The sequence below is a fragment of the Anabas testudineus genome, chromosome 16 (genome assembly GCF_900324465.2).
Source record: "Anabas testudineus chromosome 16, fAnaTes1.2, whole genome shotgun sequence".
NCBI lineage: Eukaryota > Metazoa > Chordata > Actinopteri > Anabantiformes > Anabantidae > Anabas > Anabas testudineus.
In genome coordinates, this window is record NC_046625.1 from 10318623 (window position 1) to 10337474 (window position 18852).

The 18852-nt window shown below is 41.8% G+C and overlaps 2 protein-coding genes and 1 pseudogene across 3 annotated transcripts; 2 read left to right on the forward strand and 1 right to left on the reverse strand.

Annotated features, from left to right (window-relative positions):
* Nucleotides 1-741: 741 nt before the first annotated feature.
* LOC113170019 (urotensin-2 receptor) lies at nucleotides 742-1884 on the forward strand. Its single transcript, XM_026371876.1, has one exon. The coding sequence runs from the start codon at nucleotides 742-744 to the stop codon at nucleotides 1882-1884; it is 1143 nt and encodes a 380-aa protein (XP_026227661.1).
* Nucleotides 1885-8243: 6359 nt separating this feature from the next.
* khdc4 (KH domain containing 4, pre-mRNA splicing factor) lies at nucleotides 8244-15155 on the forward strand. Of its 2 annotated transcripts, XM_026371857.1 has the most exons (14): nucleotides 8244-8391; nucleotides 8827-8998; nucleotides 9834-9962; nucleotides 10055-10134; nucleotides 10258-10310; nucleotides 10501-10682; nucleotides 10989-11200; nucleotides 11350-11410; nucleotides 11939-11999; nucleotides 12174-12424; nucleotides 12580-12726; nucleotides 13232-13341; nucleotides 13458-13543; nucleotides 14391-15155. In XM_026371857.1, exons 1-14 carry the CDS (start codon nucleotides 8363-8365, stop codon nucleotides 14621-14623), a joined length of 1806 nt encoding a protein of 601 aa, XP_026227642.1. In that variant the 5' UTR covers nucleotides 8244-8362; the 3' UTR covers nucleotides 14624-15155. The 2 variants fall into 2 exon arrangements, with proteins under 2 accessions (XP_026227642.1, XP_026227643.1); XM_026371858.1 differs by lacking the exon at nucleotides 14391-15155 and having other exon boundaries at nucleotides 13260-13341; nucleotides 13458-13592.
* Nucleotides 15156-15289: 134 nt separating this feature from the next.
* On the reverse strand, nucleotides 15290-18533 carry LOC113169093 (annotated as a pseudogene).
* Between the last annotated feature and the right edge of the window lie 319 nt (nucleotides 18534-18852).

Genomic DNA, 18852 nt, shown 5'->3' on the forward strand with positions numbered 1-18852 from the left:
AACGTTGTCAGCGACGACAGGCTCCCTGCACTATGCACTGGCACTGCAGATCCACACCCAAAACGCTGGTGCACAAAAATGCACAATATACACCAAGAAATGTAAACTCGGTCTTAGATCTTTTAAGGCAGGTTAGTTCCATGACTAGCGCTCCACTTAGAGTAACTGCTGCCCAACTGTTGACCTTAAGAAGCACAAGAACAAGCCTTCAGCAGTTTCAGCCTAGATTTACAGCCTTCAATTGGAGCCCTCCTACTTTGAAAATTTAATTATTTTACTAAAACCATGACAGCTTCACTTGGCTTTCCTGCGCAGCTATAAAACTGTAAAGGCTGCATCAGCCAGAGCATGTTTCTGCTAAAAAATAAACCGTCGTGGCATTTTCATTTCTACATGTTTATTTGACTTTATTCATTTGATCTGTTCTCATCGCTCAGACATAGGCACACACATCACTTTGAAGCACGCTCAGAAATCCAAAACTGGCTTGTAGTTTTGTTGACCTTCACTAATTTCAAACAAAATCACCAGAAACAGCAAAGATACTGCAATGATAAAAAAAAAACTAACCATATTTTCTTTTGTTGTCGTTTCCACCTGCTTCTTCCTTTTGACCCACTCCACCCCACCTCCCTCTTCTCTGTCCCTGCTGAAACTGCACCTTTTCTGAAACAGACTGACCTTTAAACATTCACCACCTGTATTCATTATAACTTCCTGAACTTTTCATATTTTCGCATTATGGACATCTCAGGTTCTTTGCCGCCACCCTCTCCGTATACTTTCCCTATTATCCCAAATTCCTCTACACCTTCCTCATATCCCTCCATCTCTCCATCACCCAGCCTGGCGTCCACAGCTTTGTTCTGTGCGCTCCTCTCCCTCCTCTCTTTGCTTGGCATCACAGGAAACCTTTACACTTTAGTCCTCCTTCTGAGACGAAGGAGAAGTAGGAGGAGGAGAGGAGCTGGGATAACCTGCTGCCTAATAAGAGTACCCGTCCCATCCTGCATTGCCAACTCCTCCTCTCCTTCCTCCTCCCCCATGTCCTCTTCCTCCTCCACTTCCTGTCTTCACCTCCAGGTGCTGAGTCTTGCTCTTGCTGATCTCCTCTACCTCTTCACCGCTCCCTTCATTGTGTACCACAGTCTGGCATCCGGTTGGGCCTTTGGTGAGCTGGGCTGCCGCCTCCTCCTGAGCTTGGACCTCCTCACAATGCATGCCTCCATCTTCACTCTAACCGCTATGAGCCTGGATCGCTTCCGCGCTGTGGCTCATCCGCTGCACACCTCCTCCTCCAACTCCTCTGGTCTGCTACGTGTAGGCCTGGCCTGGGGGCTGGCTGTGGCTCTGAGTCTTCCCATGATGATCACTCTGCATCTGGAGGATGGGGAGAACCAGGAAGGCCAGCTGTGTGTGCCAGCATGGGACGAGCAGAGCTCCAAGACATATCTGAGTGTGCTGTTCTGCACCAGCATCCTTGGTCCTGGGCTGGCAATCGGAGCACTATATGCTACTTTGGGCCGGCTTTACTGGGTGTCTCAAACCCGGCCAGCCTGGGCCAGTGGGAGCAGCACTGCTTGTCCTCCCCGTCCTCCCAAACCCAAAGTCCTTCTGCTAATCCTGGGTATTGTTCTGGCCTTTTGGGCCTGTTTTCTCCCTTTCTGGATCTGGCAGCTGCTGCCTCTGTACCAGCCTGACATGCTGCGGACGGTACCAGTGGGGACACAGGTGACAGTGAATCGTATCCTCACAGGACTGACCTACGGAAACTCTTGCGTGAATCCATTCTTCTACACACTATTGACTGGAAAACAGAGACGCAACCAGCAGACGGTGACAACTGTAAATCAGCTCTGCCGCAAGAGCAGTCCACTGCAGTAGTGTGTGTGTGTCTGTAAGAGCAGACAATGAAGTGACTGTGAAGTGTGTTTAACAGTGCACACACATATATGTGAAAATAAACGCACACAAATGCTTTGACTTCCTCAATTAGCACCAAAGACCCTACAATGCTATAAACTAAGGAAACAAACAATAAGCAAATGTAGCACTTTATGTAAATGCTTTGTGACATGAATATATTTCCTATATTTCCTAGTTAATTGTTAATATTGTTTGGGTTTCACCAGCAAAAAATCACAACCTCTGACTCACAGGTTTTGGAGGTAATATAAAATAAAGTCTCAAATTGCTGTAGTAGCAAAGTTGTGTATGTGTAATTTCTACATAAGTAGTTATTACAGTATATATGTTTATCAAATCTTTTTAAAAATAAATAACTCAAACCGACAGATTTAAAGTTATATGTTGTAAATGAATTTCTAATATTAAGAGGGCAGAGTTTATGCCATATGTTTTGCATGCACAAGCATTTCCAGTAAAACCCTGATGCACTTCTGCTTGTTTTCGAAGAACTATCAAAGAAAATGTTTGTTTTTGAACAACTGGTTGTAACTGGTCAAGACATTGTTGGAACATTTTTCTGGGATATTGTTTGTTGACATAATGAATTATGTTTGAGTGGGTCAACAGTCTTTTGTTTGCTTACCCTGAACCCTGACACATCTAAAACAACTAACTTTTTTATAGCCATGACCTGCATGTTGGTTTGAAAATGTACCTATTGTTTGGAATCATGCCTGGTCTCGACTTGTGTCGACTGTAACCATGTTAAATGTGTGTACAGCCTTGAATAAAGAGTATACTTTCTGTAATTCATTGTCTTACTGGATATTTCACTAGATGTTATCCCTGCAAAAAAGACTAAGATTATAACAGATGTAAAAGAGAATGAAATTCGGAGACACAGCAATATGGATGAAAAAAAAAGAAATTTGGGTTCAAAAAAGACATTTTAAGCATTAAGAATTCATATAATGCTTCATATAATGCTTACTCATTTACACTTTAATCTGTGTCAGCATGTCAGAGAATTTTTCTTGTGTGTATCCTTGTTTCTGTGTCTCCCTGTAGCAACAGCCTGTCTCTGTCTGTCTGACTCAAAGACTGCACTGTCCTGTATCACAGACCCTGCTGCTCTTTGAAACAGATGAGCAAATATTGTTGTTTGACACAGAGGAGTAAGAATGGGGATAAGATGATGGGACAAAAGTGGTGGGGTGGTATCGCATGGTGCACTGGTGAGAAACTGTGTTTTTTGGGGAGGTGGCATTTTTGAGGCTTAGAGGTTTAAGATGCTGACAATGTGAGTGTCATTGCTGCAAAACTAGGGAATCATATGCTCCATTCATTTCTATTAAGGCAGAAATTACACTACAAACAGCAACAATGTCCTCTAAGCAAACAGACACTGATGATGAATAACTTCCCGGGTCTCTAAGAAATGATGACACCGAGCAGGGAGAGTTGATAATGAAGTAGCACTGGTCTGTGAAGAATGCTCACTGATTGTTAAGAGCCTGTCATGAGTACGTGGGCAATTGTGTTTTTCTTTGTTCATCCAAATCACACAGGAGGACCATTAAGCTCTATTAACTGTGGTTAACTGTGTTTTGACATGACATTCAGTAACTTTGCATGAGTACATAATCCCCAGGTAATGACTTTTTGGGGGGATTTCACATTGTGAAGTTGAGTAATGTGAGGAAATCAAACTTAAAGTTGGGGTTTATTTATTTGCACATAAAGTGAATACATAGGAGCATTAAAATATGAAACGAAAACGTTGAGCCTGCATGAGAAGCTGTGAAACTCTGCAGGGCTCTACTGCATTGGTAATACCAACAGGTTGAAGAGACACATACCAAAAGCATTTGTCCAGGGAACTTGTTTCGCTGGATTATTTCTGAGGCTGCAGGGTCCTTCTGTAGTCAGTGCTGCCTACCATGTGTTTCTATTTACCTGGCCTGGCAACCTCTGAGCAAAACGTTCCCACTGCAGTTATTATCCACAGCCCTGTGCGGTCACACTGCAGGAGGTGTCTCACTTGTGAAGTTAATGTAATAGCCATCCACATTTCATAGACAACTGAGGCCCTTTCAGCACATTTCTCCATTTGAATGGAATTTCTTGCAGATAAAGAGCCAGATCCTTATACTTTTGAAACCATGAGTTCTCATATGAGACTTGGTGATTTTTGGCCCCCTGGGTCATACCAAAATGACAGAAGACAGAGGGTGTAGCTTGTCCAAAGATGAAAGCCATCCAAAAAAGACACTTAGCAGCTGTGTGGATATTAAAGCACATAGAACTTGTTGTTCGAATTTTCTGACTCTCTACAGCGGGCAGGTTTTGGGTGCCTGTGTATTCCAAAACTCAATATATCAGATGATTAAGTTCTCCCTCAGGTCTGCAGGGATGACCGAGTGTTTGATAAACTTCAAATACACAATGTTTGGTCAACCCAACCGAATGGATGGAAAATATTGTCTCAGTTGGCAGGCTGGCTGATCTATAAACTCTATGTTGTTTGTGTTGGTAGTTGCCAGCACTGGCTGACTTGCTCCAATCATAACTTATGTCCTATCCTGTCTTCTAATGTCATCTTCAGATTGCAGTGTCTTCTTCTTCTCTAGTCCACTGGGAAAACACAAGGACAAATATTTTCTTTTGGGAGCGCCGCCTCTGCTGTATACCTGAGGATTTCATAAATCCAGCACATGTCCGTTTCCTGGAACCACCAAGCATCTTTCCATCCCAGTAGCCCTCGCCCCGCCTGTCAGGCTCTCCTATTGACTAGTGTTTGGAGGCTGCTGCAGGTGCCCCTCCCTTGGGCAGCCCGCTCAGGAAAGCACCCCACTGTGTAGACGAGACGAAGCCACAACTCAGGCCAAATTCACGCAGTGAGGTGTATAAGAGGCTCCCATTCTCTCTAGTAGACATACACAAAAAAGATTCCCCTTGTACTCCACGTCTGCCTGCCCTCCTCTAAAATTCAATCTTCCCATCTGTTTTCCCTCTCTCAATCACTTTTTGTCCCTTCCACACTTTCTGCTTTGCCTACATGTTCATTCCTCCACAGGGTCACACCTTATGTGATGTTGATCTATATGTGTTGTACTTTACATTTTTGCATTATAAATGATAAAAACTCTCAATCTGCAAAGGTTCAAATCAAATCAATCAAGTTTTATGATGTCCACACATGTAGTCAGCACTGTATTTAAAAAAACATATTTTTAATGCTGGTTTGACAGCAAAGGCTGAAATCAAGGAGCTCACAGTGTGTCTTTGTCCAGCCTGTGGCAACCCCACAGCAGGGCACCCTCCTCCCCACTACATCCCCTGACTTCACACTTCTGTGTCAGCCGCCAGGATCAGGCGAGCCCCAGGCTTGCGTGCCTTGAAGGCCGGAGGTTACATCAACCGACATACACATTACGGTTCGCACTTGGGCTCTTACTAGGAAAGACAGTAAATATGGCATGTCTGCCCCTCTTGCTCACTCTCCCCGTGTTTCTCTGAGCTCTCCTCACAGCATTCTGCCTGTAAACAGTCATCACTGTCAACTCAGCCGTCAAACTACCCCTGACTGCTGACCCTCTGACACTAACTCATGGTTTCAGTCATGCTTTCTTCATGCAGAGAGGTAAAAGCTGATTTGGCATTTCCAGAGCTTAAAGAAATGGTTGATAAACAATTTATTGGTGACTACATCACTAGTAGTTGGTTAGTTATCTCTAAGAAAAAAGCATTGCAATATAGTCCAAACACACAAAGAATTAGCTTTCTCAAGGACAGGACAGAATTTGTTGCATGCAATATGCAAAACAAAATGTAAATAAGTAAATAAATGTGAAGAAGTGCAGCTTTTCTAACTTAAGTGCGACCAGAAACAATTATTATTCTGTTCAACAGATGTGACATAACCGTGGACATTATAAAAGGTTCAAGAACATTCTATATATAACTTTTTTCTATTTTTCAGATCAAACAAATAATATACAAATAAAACTGACAGCATAATATAGTGCTGTTGTATTAATGTGTTAACAGTATATTTTTAAAAGTACCATGGCTTCCCAAAGGACTTTCATCTTCATTAAATACAAACTGGTTTGGGCCAGCAGGTAATAAAGAGCGGAGTTGCTGCAGTATGTGTGTGAGATGAAAAAGTGAACAGGGGTCTATCAGTCACAGTTAGAGTCAGAGTGCCACCTGCAGGTGGAATGAAAGAAGAACAAATACTCGCTCAAATGATTACATGGACAATGAAGAATAATTAGATACTAGATGTGGGTACAAACAGTACTTTGAAATGTCCCAGCTGTCCAGGCTGACTTGAGTCTATTTCCTTTCCACTTATTAATACACAGCTCTGCCCTACAACCTCAATATGAAGAACGAAACATACAGTAACTGAATTTTGCTGAATAGAACTAAAACCCACACCTCAGTATTGTGTCTAAACTATAAATCAGTTTACTCTCTGAAATAATGCGGAGTGTTTATTCAACATTTTACAAACTTCTTATGTTTGTATTCAGCCAGGTGCTATAAAGAAGCTCCACGCTGGGTCACTATTACTGATGTACAAACATGATGCTGTGTACTTGCTCCCTGGGTTTCTGTTACACAACAGAACCTCTTGTCTGTCTTTACATTAACTGAGAACCCAGCTCAGGTAGGTCAGTTAATGACCCATCGTAGTACCAGTGACCCTGACCTCCCACCCTGAGGGGTCATCACTGCAGAAAAAGCTGTGTTCACCAGGAAAAAAGCAACTACCTTGTAATAAATACTATTTCATCATGCATACTAACAAGTATGTCTTTGAATTATGGGAGAAAGCCGGCATACCGAGAGAAAACAGTACTAACCGCTACACAACCATGCTTCCCATAATAAAATCCACCTTTTTAAAAAATAAGTAAACTCATCAAAATATTCATGTGTTAAATATAGTCAGCCTAAGAACATGGATGATTTTAAAATGCTGGAAGGGGAAAAGTTCAATCATTTTATTTATAAAATAAAATGTAAAATGACAAATATTTTAAAAAGTATAGATTATTGCACTTTTAGGCTGATTGTTCAAAACAAACAAATAATTTGGATCAGTTAAAAAACAAATACATAATATACATAATAAATAATGCTAATATAAATTGTTATTTTCTTCCACCTGTGAATTAGAAAGTGAAGTAAACGTATGATCAGTCCTGATAGATTCACATGAATGAAGCCAGTGCTGTGATTGAAAACTAACTCTGAAACTCTTTAAAACAAGCCAGTTCCTTTTACATACTCACAGCACACTTATTACTAATTAAACTCAAGAAAACATTTTTTTTTAGGTTGTTTTCAACACCCTGCAACACAAAAAAGAAATTCAACTAGGGCACTGGTTGTACAATCAGCTGATCCATGTTCCCCCACACAGTGTTCTCACCTTCCACAGTAACCTGCACCTCCGGGTCTTGTCTCTGAGCTCCTGGGTGGTCAGTAACTGAACACCTGTACCTGCCAAAGTGACTCTGAGTAACCCAGAACTCAGAACAGACGGGGGTGTTGTGGTCAGTTTATGTACAGGATGCTTGGTGTTTTGGTCTGCAAAAGAAAAGACATTACAAACAAAAAATGTATTTTTGTCAAAAATACAATGAAATCCTGCAAGTTACAATGCAACGAGTAGGTCATGTTAACAAAAATCCATTTAGGCTACATTAGGATTTATCATTTTGGTTCACAGTATCATATCTTCTCTGTTATGCTGGACTTTTAATTGGCATTCTGGTGTCTGTGTATTTCTGTGGTGAATGAATGTTTTATTTTACTCTTCACTTGTAGATATGTGCTGTGTGTATGTTTTTCTCTGAACTCTGTCAACATAGTTTTTATGGTCACAATATGAATAAGGCTGAGAAAGACAATCATATACAAATACAGCTTTTCAAAGGGAATTTTTAAAAAGTTGTATAATTACATTTAACTGGTAAATGCTAACTATATTGCATTTGTTTGCATTTTCAGAGGTAAACAAAAGGCAAAAACGTCAGTGGTCTAATCACAAATCAAAGTACAAACAAAACGTGACACACACCTTCCAGCATTTAAAAAGCTTTACACAGACATTTACAAGCATCTAAAAGATCAAAACTACTAACTAGTGAGCTTTGTTTCTGACCTTTCTCTGGAAACTTGGATGCTTCTTCACCACGCGGGACTCGGGGCTGTTGTGGAGCTCAGGTGAGGCTCAAGCTCCACACCTGAGGTCATGTTGCTCGTGAGAAGCTGCTGCCCCCTGGTGGCGACCGAACAACATTAACCGGAGGCGGAAACAGCGACAAGCGGAGCTAGCAAGCGACTCACCTAGCTACCGTACTTGGTCCAGGTGCCAAGGGTGTTTTTCCACCATATTATTCACTTAGAGGACTTTTTTTTATTACGGAGCTTATTGATGTCATTTTGCGGAACCCAAAACGGCGGGTGAGTGTGACAAAACCGACTGTTTTCATATGTTGATGAGGAATTTAACCCGTCCTCCCGGTACTTCCAGTTAGCCGGCTAGCAAGCTAACGTCAGCTCATTTAACGTTATATAATCATGGCGGAGTGTTGTTATGTTAGTTACTGTGTATTTCAATATTTTATTAAATATGGTGAATAATCCACGCGTGTTTCTGGCGTTTATAAACACACGAATGACCCCAATAAGTCGTAAACCACAAGAAGAAGTAAAATCATGAATCCAGATTGTTCTTTGCAACAATAACAGTTGTTTTTTCTGTAACATTAACGTTGAGCTTCTATTGTTTTCGAGGTCGATCAAGTTATACGATCATAACAAAGATTACTCCAGTCCCCCACCCTTTTTGACTTTTTGCTAATTCGTTTTTTTTCTGTCTTGTTTTCTGTCCTTCAGCCGCCGCAGCAAATGGGACCAGGCCGGCCCCGGTAGGATGGCGGAGACTGAAGCTGCACCCACCGGGGCTCTGGATGCTGCAGCTGCGGTGGCTGCTAAAATTAATGCCATGTTGGTAGCTAAGGGCAAACTGAAACCCTCACAGATAGGAACACCAGGGCCCCCTGATAAGGTAAAGGCATCGTTATAATTGCCCATTTATTTCATTCCAGTAGTTAAACCGAAGCAGACTAATGCCACAGCCCTGCACAGAAATGTGGAGTTATAAAGTGTATTCATTGTTGATACTGCTACAAAGAGGTGCTGGCTGCAGTTTGTAGCATTGTATGGCTTCATACTGTACTAGCAAGAGTTGCTGTTATTTTGTCCACCCTATATATATCAATGATGCTCAGTTAAATGTAGAACACCTCTCAGTATAATGCAGTATATTTCCATAGCTGCATAAAACCAGCCTCCAAAATGAAGTGAATCAGCTACTCTGCAAAACATTTTCGTGTTGAATTAGACTTGCATTAGTTTTTTTTATAGTATGTGTACCCACTAAACTGTCAACTCAGTGCATATTATGACACATATTACATATTACCTACATGGTAATATGCCATGGTAGATATTTTATATTTCCCATATTTATATTATAATATCTCACTGCCCACTCATCTTGTGGTATGACAGTCTTAATGTGGGGCAGAGCTGTATAATCATGGTAACAACTAACAAAACTTGTAAATATTTATAAATTATAAACTCTGTGTACTTGTATATGTAGTATACAAGTATATGTAACTATTTATTTCCAATAGTCATATGTTGTGGCAAACAAAAAGCTGTCTGTTGCATTTTCTTTATCTGTAAGTTCCTGTCTGTTGATGGAACACATGCTACCTCAAAATTGCTGCCTACAATGTTAGTCACTAAATATGTCTATATTTTCTTGCTCTAGTTTAATGACAATCACCTACTAAATACAGAGTGACACACTTTATCTCTTGACTCCCACCCAGGCTGTAGGTGTTGGAAAGCCTCCAGTACCAACAAAAGCTAAAGACGACTTGGTCGTAGCTGAGGTTGAAATCAATGATGTCCCCATAACTTGTCGAAATCTGCTGACACGTGGACAAACACAGGATGAGGTCAGCAGCAGAATGGATACTCACATCTTACTAATTTAAGTTCAACCCTTGTCGTTTAAACTGTGTATTGATATGTTACCTCTTATCTGCAGATCAGCAAAGTTAGCGGTGCTGCAGTTTCAACCAGAGGGCGTTACATGACAACAGAGGAGAAAGGCAAAGCACTGCCGGGGTGACTTTTCTCACCTTTTATTTTTAGTAACTGACTAGAAACCAGAACCAAAACCAGTAAAGTTGCTGTTTAATGTCGTTGCCTTAATACTGTTGTTGCCTTGTTTCTGCTCTTTCCATGCAGAGATCGGCCTCTGTATCTACATGTCCAAGGACAGACCAGAGAGCTTGTTGACAGTCAGTATTTTGTCAATTAAATTTTATTTGTATAGCACCAAATCACAACAGATGTATTTAAGGCACTTAACAGTGTTTACAAAATGAATACTGTATAATTTATTACTGTAATCTTTAACTGGAATTGTGATGTACACATTCATATCAACTGTAATTAGACTGATGTTTTTTTTTTCCTGTCTTTCTTTAGGGGCAGTTAATAGAATCAAAGAAATAATCACCAATGGTGTGGTCAAGGCTGCAACTGCATCATCATCTTCTTCTTCATCTTACTCTCCAAGTGCTGCTTCAGTCACAGTTTACCAGCAGCACACCCCACCTCCACCCTCACTTCCCCCTATGAATCATCACAAATCACACTTTCAGTCTGGGGTAGGACATCCCTTTTTAAGATGACTCTAGTATGAAAAGCTTTGTATACACTGTAAAACATGTTTATAGTTGTTTTGTGTCAGAATTCTCCATAAAACACTTTTTAATTTTTTTTCCATCTTTGAGGAATCTTCCTTTACCTCACTTTACGCACCTGTATTTATGTTTTTCTTCAGTGTTTTGAGTTTTCTGTTTGACAAATATTGAAAATAATGTAAAATAGCTGTTAATGGACTAAATATGAAGAAATTCTCAGTGTGGTCCTTCTGTCAGTCCTAATTCCCTTATATTGTCTTTCTGTGTTAGATGCATTATGTTCAAGATAAAGTCTTTGTGGGTCTGGAGCATGCTATCCCAGGGTTTGTGGTCAAAGAGCGTGTCGAGGGTCCCGGCTGTTCATATTTGCAGCATATCCAGGCTGAGACGGGGGCCAAAGTCTTCCTCAGAGGGAAGGGGTCAGGTTGTTTAGAGCCTGCCTCTGGACGAGAGGCTTTTGAACCCATGTACATCTACATCAGGTGGGTGCTGTCTTACGAATGAAGAGATATTTTAAACTTTGCTTTCCAGAGATTATTTCTACTTGTGCAGTAGCTTAAGTAAGCTGCAGAGTGTTTTCTTCCACAATGTGGACCCTGTAGGTCTAAATGTGGTTTTCTTTTCTCTCCAGTCATCCTAAACCAGAAGGACTTGCAGCAGCAAAAACATTGTGTGAGAACCTGCTTCAGACAGTGAGTAATTTCTTGTTACTGTGAGACGATTAACTATGAGACTTCAATCCAGCTCTGGAACTGGCATCACATTACAAGCTTAGAAGCTTAATTCCAAATGCATACCTTTTCCACTGTATAAGCTTTGATTGAAAGTTCAGCTCATACTGTCATTAACTGTTTTGAGGAAGAGCTGGATCAGTTTCCATAGTTCTACAGTGAGGTATGCATTTCATAGTACGCAGATCAAAGTAACCAACTGTCAAATACACACCAGTTCTGACTGACCAGATACTTAGTAATCAGGGAATAATTAATCACTAATTTCCCTTTCCATTTGATATTTCCAAACTGTGGATCTCTCTAAACTTAAAACAAATATATACAATATTATCATTGCTACCAAACAACAAATTAGCTCGTATCAGTTACATACTGACTCACAGCTGGAAAAAAACAACAAATTGAAAACGATTTAAGGCTGTATGAGCCTCTACTTCTACTTCTTTGTCTTGTGTAAAGTATTTATTTGTTTTCTTTTTTTTCCAGGTCCATGCGGAGTATTCTCGCTTCCTCAGTCAAATGAGCACAGTGATGCCAACACAACAAGGTACACAACAACGGGTTTTGCCTATGGTTTGGATTTGTCCCTTGATTTCACACCGTTGTCTTTCCTCAGCTAACAACTGTAACCTTCTCAGTCACACATACTCCATCACAAACAGCTTGATTGAGCAAGAGTCAGCAAGCCTGATATAATCCGTCTCCACCCTTCCTCCTCCAGGTTTTGCACAGCCTCCAGTAGTGAATGGGATCCCTCCTCAGCCTCCTTACTACCCCCCTGCTGGCTTCCAGCCAGGCTACCCCATGCCTGTTCCCCCACCCCAGCCCCAACCTGTCCCTCCACCTTATGCTGTTCCGCCTCCTATACCTTCTGCAGCAACCACAGCTGTGCCTCCTCAGTACCCTCTCCCCCCTGCCCCAGTTCCAGCTGCTGCCCCTGCTCCAGCTCCTGCTCCAGGCACTATGCCCCAGGTAGGACTGAACCATCACATTTCCTGTTTTAATATAATATCATTTTACATAATAAACAGTGTTGACAAACAAATGATCTTAAGCAAAAAGTTAAACACTGAAACAAGAAACTAATCTGGACTTAGTAATAATACAGTTTTTTCTTCCCTATGCAGACTCTCCCTCCCGTACCCTTTCCTCCATCAACTGCTGCACCACCCAAATCAGCTCCAGCCAGTGCCGGCCCAGCCAACCCACCACAGAAACGGCGCTTCACAGAGGAGGTACCAGACGAGAGCGACAGCGGCCTACTTGGATACCAGGTGATTCCTACAAACCCCTCATCATTTTCCACAGTTTTTTTTTCCTCTTTTCTCCATCTTATGTCCTCTCGTGTGTGTTTGTTTGTATGTCAGGGATTTTAGTGTAGTTTGTGTCAACTCAGTACACGTTCATATGATGATATGCAGTACTTTACACTCATCTGTAATCTCATGTTTCTCTCTTGCTTCACTGTCTGTGATTTATCTAGTGCCATGTCACCTTCCTTTCTTCCAATGTTTTGTGTACATTGGTTGAAATAGCATGGCCTGCTGATTGATGTTGGCCTAAAGTTCACTTATGTGTTTCTACTGATAATATGGAGTATCAGAAAGAAATAAGGTATTATTTCTGATTAGTGTCTTTTATATAAGACGGGGGAAAATATCAGCGTAGTCACAAATATTGTTTCGTTTTCTTGTAGGGACAGGTTCATTATTAAAGTGTCAGGACAGGGTTTAGTTGAGGATGTCTGCTAATTGCACCTGTGTGTTTTTCTGCTCATAGCATGGACCCATTCATATGACTAATTTAGGTGCAGGCTTCTCAATGGGCAGCCCAGAGACTACAGGACCACCACCAACGAGTTCCTCTGGCTCTGGAAGTGAGAGGGACAGGTACAGAGAGTTGTGTTACGCTTTATTAGTTAGAAACAATTGGAAACATGCCAGCAAACATAGTTAGCGTATAGAGTTAGACATAGCTACTTACACTGTCTCTTTTTGCTCCACAGTAGGCAGCTAATGCCTCCACCACCTATGCCTTTGAATGGATTGAGACCCAAGATGGAGGAGAGAAGGGTGCCGCAAGGCACCGTGGGTAAGGGCATTATTCTTAGGACTGAAGAATCCCCTCTAAAATCCAAATCCACAGTTCCTGATTGTGAACTCTGCCCCTTACAAGCTGAGCCTGGATCTATTCACAGCTGTAATATGGAGCTGCAGTGTAAAATGCTGCACTGCACCATGTGTCAGTGGTTTTACTTTAAATTGTAAGGCCAGTTCGGCCACTAATGATTGATCAATAATAATCTGAAGTCCCCTGCTGTTGTGGCAGATCAGATCAAACTGGCCCTTACGCTTCTTATGATTCTTACAGGAGTCTGCTGCTGTGACTAGAAATCTCCAGATAGTGAGGTGGAGCTATGACCTCTTTTGTGTATGGTTCATTTGTTTTTAAAGAAGTCAGTCGACTCCACTTTACAATCTCGCAGACATCATCAATCTGGAGTGTCTGTAGTTAGTTTTTTTCCCCTAACTAACGAGAATTTCTCCTGTTTTTGTGTTTTTCTCTTTTTCTCTGTGTTTTTCTTCTCTTCCATATATCTCTGGTGTGATGCTGGATACTGATTGGGGGTGGGGGCATGACTTGTCCTGTGATGCTGTCCTCCCCTCGATTGGACGGCCCAAACGCTGTCGCTCCCCACCAACCAATGGCTGCTTTCGAATGGCTTCCCTCTCCTCTACTCTGCTGAGAAACTATGATTTAATCTATTAACCATTTGTTTCTCCCAAAATGTGTTTGGAATAATTAACTTACCTGTCTTGTTGGAACATGTTGCTGTTGTTGTTTTGTTTTTTTGTCTCCACATATTTCTCCCTCTCCCTCCCCAAATGTGCCTCCTCTCCCTTCTTTCTTCTGCTTGTCCATCCTCTTCCTATTTCAGAGCCCATAATTAAAAGATTGAAAGGGGGTCTGGTGGCCTACACCGGTGACTCTTCTGATGAAGAGGAAGACCACTCTACTTCCAAAGCCTCAGGGCCAGGTAACCCTGTGGCTGTTCTCCCCACCTCCACCTCCTCAGGCTGGACACAGGGCTATCGTTGCCCTCCTCCACCACCCCCACGTGCTAAAACACAGCCACAGCAGCAGTCAATGCCTTTCTGGATGGCACCCTAAAACAGGAAAAATCTTAACTCCCTCAGTATTTTGTACAAGTCTTACATGATGTTCACCCAGAACTGAACCGGTATTTTTACAGCATTCATCCTGTGAAGGACTTTGCTTTGTGTTGGTATCAAGATCTTTTTAGTACTCGGGCCCAAATGGACGTACTTATCTTTTGGAAAACTGTTTGTTTTTGTTAGTACACACACAGTTTGAGGGTGAACATGTGCAGGACGGTTACGCCCAACTATTTTGTGGATGTATAGATGCAGTTCAGACGGGTGGTACTCTGCCGCCCATGTTATTTTTAATGGAATGACAACCCATGCCAGGTGAATCTAGTATTTCTGTTATAACAATATCACATGGCAGTGATGTTATACATCACGCACCACTTATCATCTTCACCACCTTTTCTTTTTCTGTCCCATCTTTTCCTATCCTGGTCTTTTTGTACAGATTACATTGAAAGAATATGTTGAAAAAAACTATTGAATTTCACGCTTTTATGAAGTAAATAAACTTAATTTATTGCTGTGTTTAAGGTTGTGTTTCAGTACATTGTGTATTTTCATTATTGAAGTCGGTCCTTTCATGTTTGCTACAGGTAACGCTAGAATTCAAATTAATCCAGAGGTCTGCCTGCTAAATTAAATATCATGGACCTTCCTGCTACCGAAATTATAGTACAAGTAATTATTATTAAGTAATATATGCATATATTTTTCAACAATAACACTAAACTTCAAATAAAGGTTATGCTGTAAGAATTGAACTGCACAATTCCGACAATAAAACTATTTTCATTTTAAAAACTATTTAAAAATAGTAGTAAAAAAGTAGAAGAACACCATGATCTGTGTAATAATACTGCTGTGAAGGAGTGAACACTAATATGTGACACCTGTACACTCAGATTATCTCATCTCTCGCTCTCTTGGAGGGTTTTTCTCATTATAGTGAGCAATGCAGCTCTCCATGACAGGCCAGAAGTGACAGATTAGTCCCTGTGGATGAAAAGGTGAAGAGCAAAATTGCATGTTGAATTTTAGATTAGTGCTGGTTTTGACATGTAGCCTTAGGCACCTGGTTAATGATAAAATTGTCTAGGAAATGTCACCTGTATGGGCCAGGCAGCTCCATCCCCAAGGGCACAGATGGTGTGTCCCTCTATCTGCTTGCTCAGCTCCCAGATCATATTGATCTCTGACACTGCTGCCTCTCCTCGCACAAATCTCCTCATCATCTTATCTATCCAGTCGACTCCTGGGAAAGAGTATGCCAAGATCAGGTGAATACAACAGAACAGTACTGACAGTGAAACCAGAGCACCTTTAAGATTTTAATTTCAATTTAAGTAAAGTGAAGTGATATTTTCCTTTGATTAAAGTGCATTTTGTTAACTTGGATTTAGACACTTATCACAGCTTATTAAAGGCAGAAAAAGTTCAGACACATTGTTGGTTGTAAGAAAAATCAGAAAAAAGGACGTGTTCCATGTTATTAAATACATCCTGCAGCTCCTTACCCTCTCTGCAGGGGGTGCACTGGCCACAGCTCTCATGTTTGTGGTGCAATGGCTCTGATAACATCCGTCTGCATAAAAACACATGTAACATATTCTTTAAAGACTAAACGAGCAGTGTATTTTCTTCTGTGCACAATTAAGTGAATTTATCCATGACTATAACGGCAGCAGTGCCCAGAACACTCTCTGCATGGACCAGGTCATCAAAATCCATCAAAAGATCACTGCACACATGCTGAGGGACGTTAAGAGTGGAGGATCCCCCCTGGGATGACTCCTAATAGATTGTTTCAGCCAACCCTCACTCCTCCTGCACCAATCATACCAGATCAGAAGGGAAGTCTTGTCAACATCTCAAAGTGACCCGACATCAACACAGGGCTGGACTGTAAACACACACCTCCGTGTCTCTCTATTAGCTCCCTCAGAGGAATAGACATCTCTTCCTCCACTGTGCATGGTGTGTTCACATGACCGGAGATGTTGAACAGCTTTGTCCCAGAGTTCCTTTCCCTCCCAAAGCTGGCGAACCAGGCTCCTCCTCGACGACAGATCGCAGGCGCCACAGCAACCGTCTCCATGTTGGCAACTGTTGTCGGGCATCCAAACACTCCTTGAGGGAGAGAAATGCAACAACAGTAAATTACTACATAAGTCCTGTAATTACAATATAAAACCCTATTTTTTAGTTTCTTACACATAATTAACAACTGCAGGAGACCGGATGTAGGAGGTTGTGGGTCCTTTACCTCACCTATGTCTGCAGGGAACGGCGGCTTGAGTCTGGGTTTCCCTTGTTTGCCCTCAAGAGACTCGATGAGAGCTGTCTCTTCCCCACAGATGTAGGCTCCAGCTTCCCTCATTACAAACACGTCAAAGTCATAACCCGAACCTTAGGCGTTCCTCCCTATGAGCCCTGCTTTGTATGCTTCATTAATAGCCACCTATTTAAAGAAAAGACAGTTAATCACAAACAACAAGAAACCTGTATACCTGTCCTCTTATGTAGATGTACGAAGCACGAGCACCCATGGCTCTTCCAGCCACCAGACAGCCCTCTATCAGCTTGTGCGGATCATGACGCATAATCTCACGGTCTTTACGTGTCCCGGGCTCCCCCTCATTAGCATTCACCACAAGGTACTTAGGTTAGGCCTAGCACAGGGAAGGAGAAAATATAAAAAAGGAAATATATGGCACATGGAGCACAGCGCAGCAGTCATTACTAGTGTGGACAGTGGTGTAGGCCTCAGATGTCTCTGACAAACAAATTATTAATTGCTTCTTTTGGTTCTTGTCCCAACCTGCCATCACTGGGTTTGTCGTTGAAGCTCCACTTCATTCCAGTGGGAAAACCTGCTCCTCCTCTGCCCCGAAGCCCTGAGATTCTCACCTCATTCAGGATCCAGTCTGGTCCCTTTAATAAGCTCTCCTTCGTCTTGTACCAGTCTCCTGTCTTTAGTGCTCCCTTAAGTCTGGTAGCAAGAGGGGGAGTATTTTTACTGAATTTCAAGTCATTAGATACCAGGTAGAATGGTTTTGTATTTAATATTGTTACCTCCACTTGTGACGGCTGTATAAGTTGGTGAATATTCGGTCTTTGTCACCCAGGGGTCCATATTTGGTCCTTTTTGGTTTCACCTGGTGACAGAGAGGACAACAGTGTGAGCAGATGAATGCAGGAGTTTGTTGCTGCAAAGATGAATAACTGTGAACTCGAGCTGACTTTTAATGTATGATCACATTTCTGACATAGTCTAAAACTAAAAAACATTACTTCACATATATTGTGGTAAAAGCCAGTGTTTAAATTTAAATGTATAATAAAATGAATGTATGTGAATTAACTTAATTCAAATACTTGGCTTCAAAATTACCATTATTTGTTAAAACATTTAATAACTGAAATGATTTAAAGGCACTAAATTCTGGTCCATATGCAAAATATATTAAAGTTTATTAATATTTTCTAAAACAATTTAGTTGATGACTCCACATAAATACTTTGAGGATCATACATACAGTATGTCTTCACAGATCATTTTCAGAACAATGTGTATAATGAAGACCAAGAACAAGTTGATCCAAAACAGCTTATTTAAAAAAATAATAATTAGCCTTTAAGCGTCTCATTAAAAAAATGGAAGCGTCGTTCTGCTGGATAATCCTGTTATTTAACTCTCAGGTTACTTATTGCGTGTCAACAATCAGTCTTCTGAGGTTGACATTGCAGCCTGTGTGCTGCACACAGTGCAGTCCTACCTGTGGCTGCGCTGCAGAGCTGCAGGTCAGGCGCGCAGCGGCCTGACGCGCCGCAGCATCCGCCGACACAGCACTCTGCAGGTGGCTGAACGCACCTCCACCGCAATTTAACCTGTATTGTTCCCCGGTGGTTTAGTCTTCCAGGGCCCCCGTTTCATTTTTCACACGGTCAAAGCACTTTCTGAAACTTCCACCGTTGAAGGAGCTGCGTGAACCCGCAGCCTCATCTCTAAAGAGGATCAACGACCTGCGTCACATCCGATCCCAACTGCGCGTGCGGTGGCTGCAGGTACACGTGCATCTTCAAGGGCCACCGTGCACGGTTTCCAGGATGAGGAGGATCGGGGCCACATGGGGCCCTCTGCATAGCAGTGATGTCGACGTGTCGCAGTGGGAAAAGCTACTATCGTGAACGACTCTTCTATTTCTCACTGCGACAGAGAACCAGTGC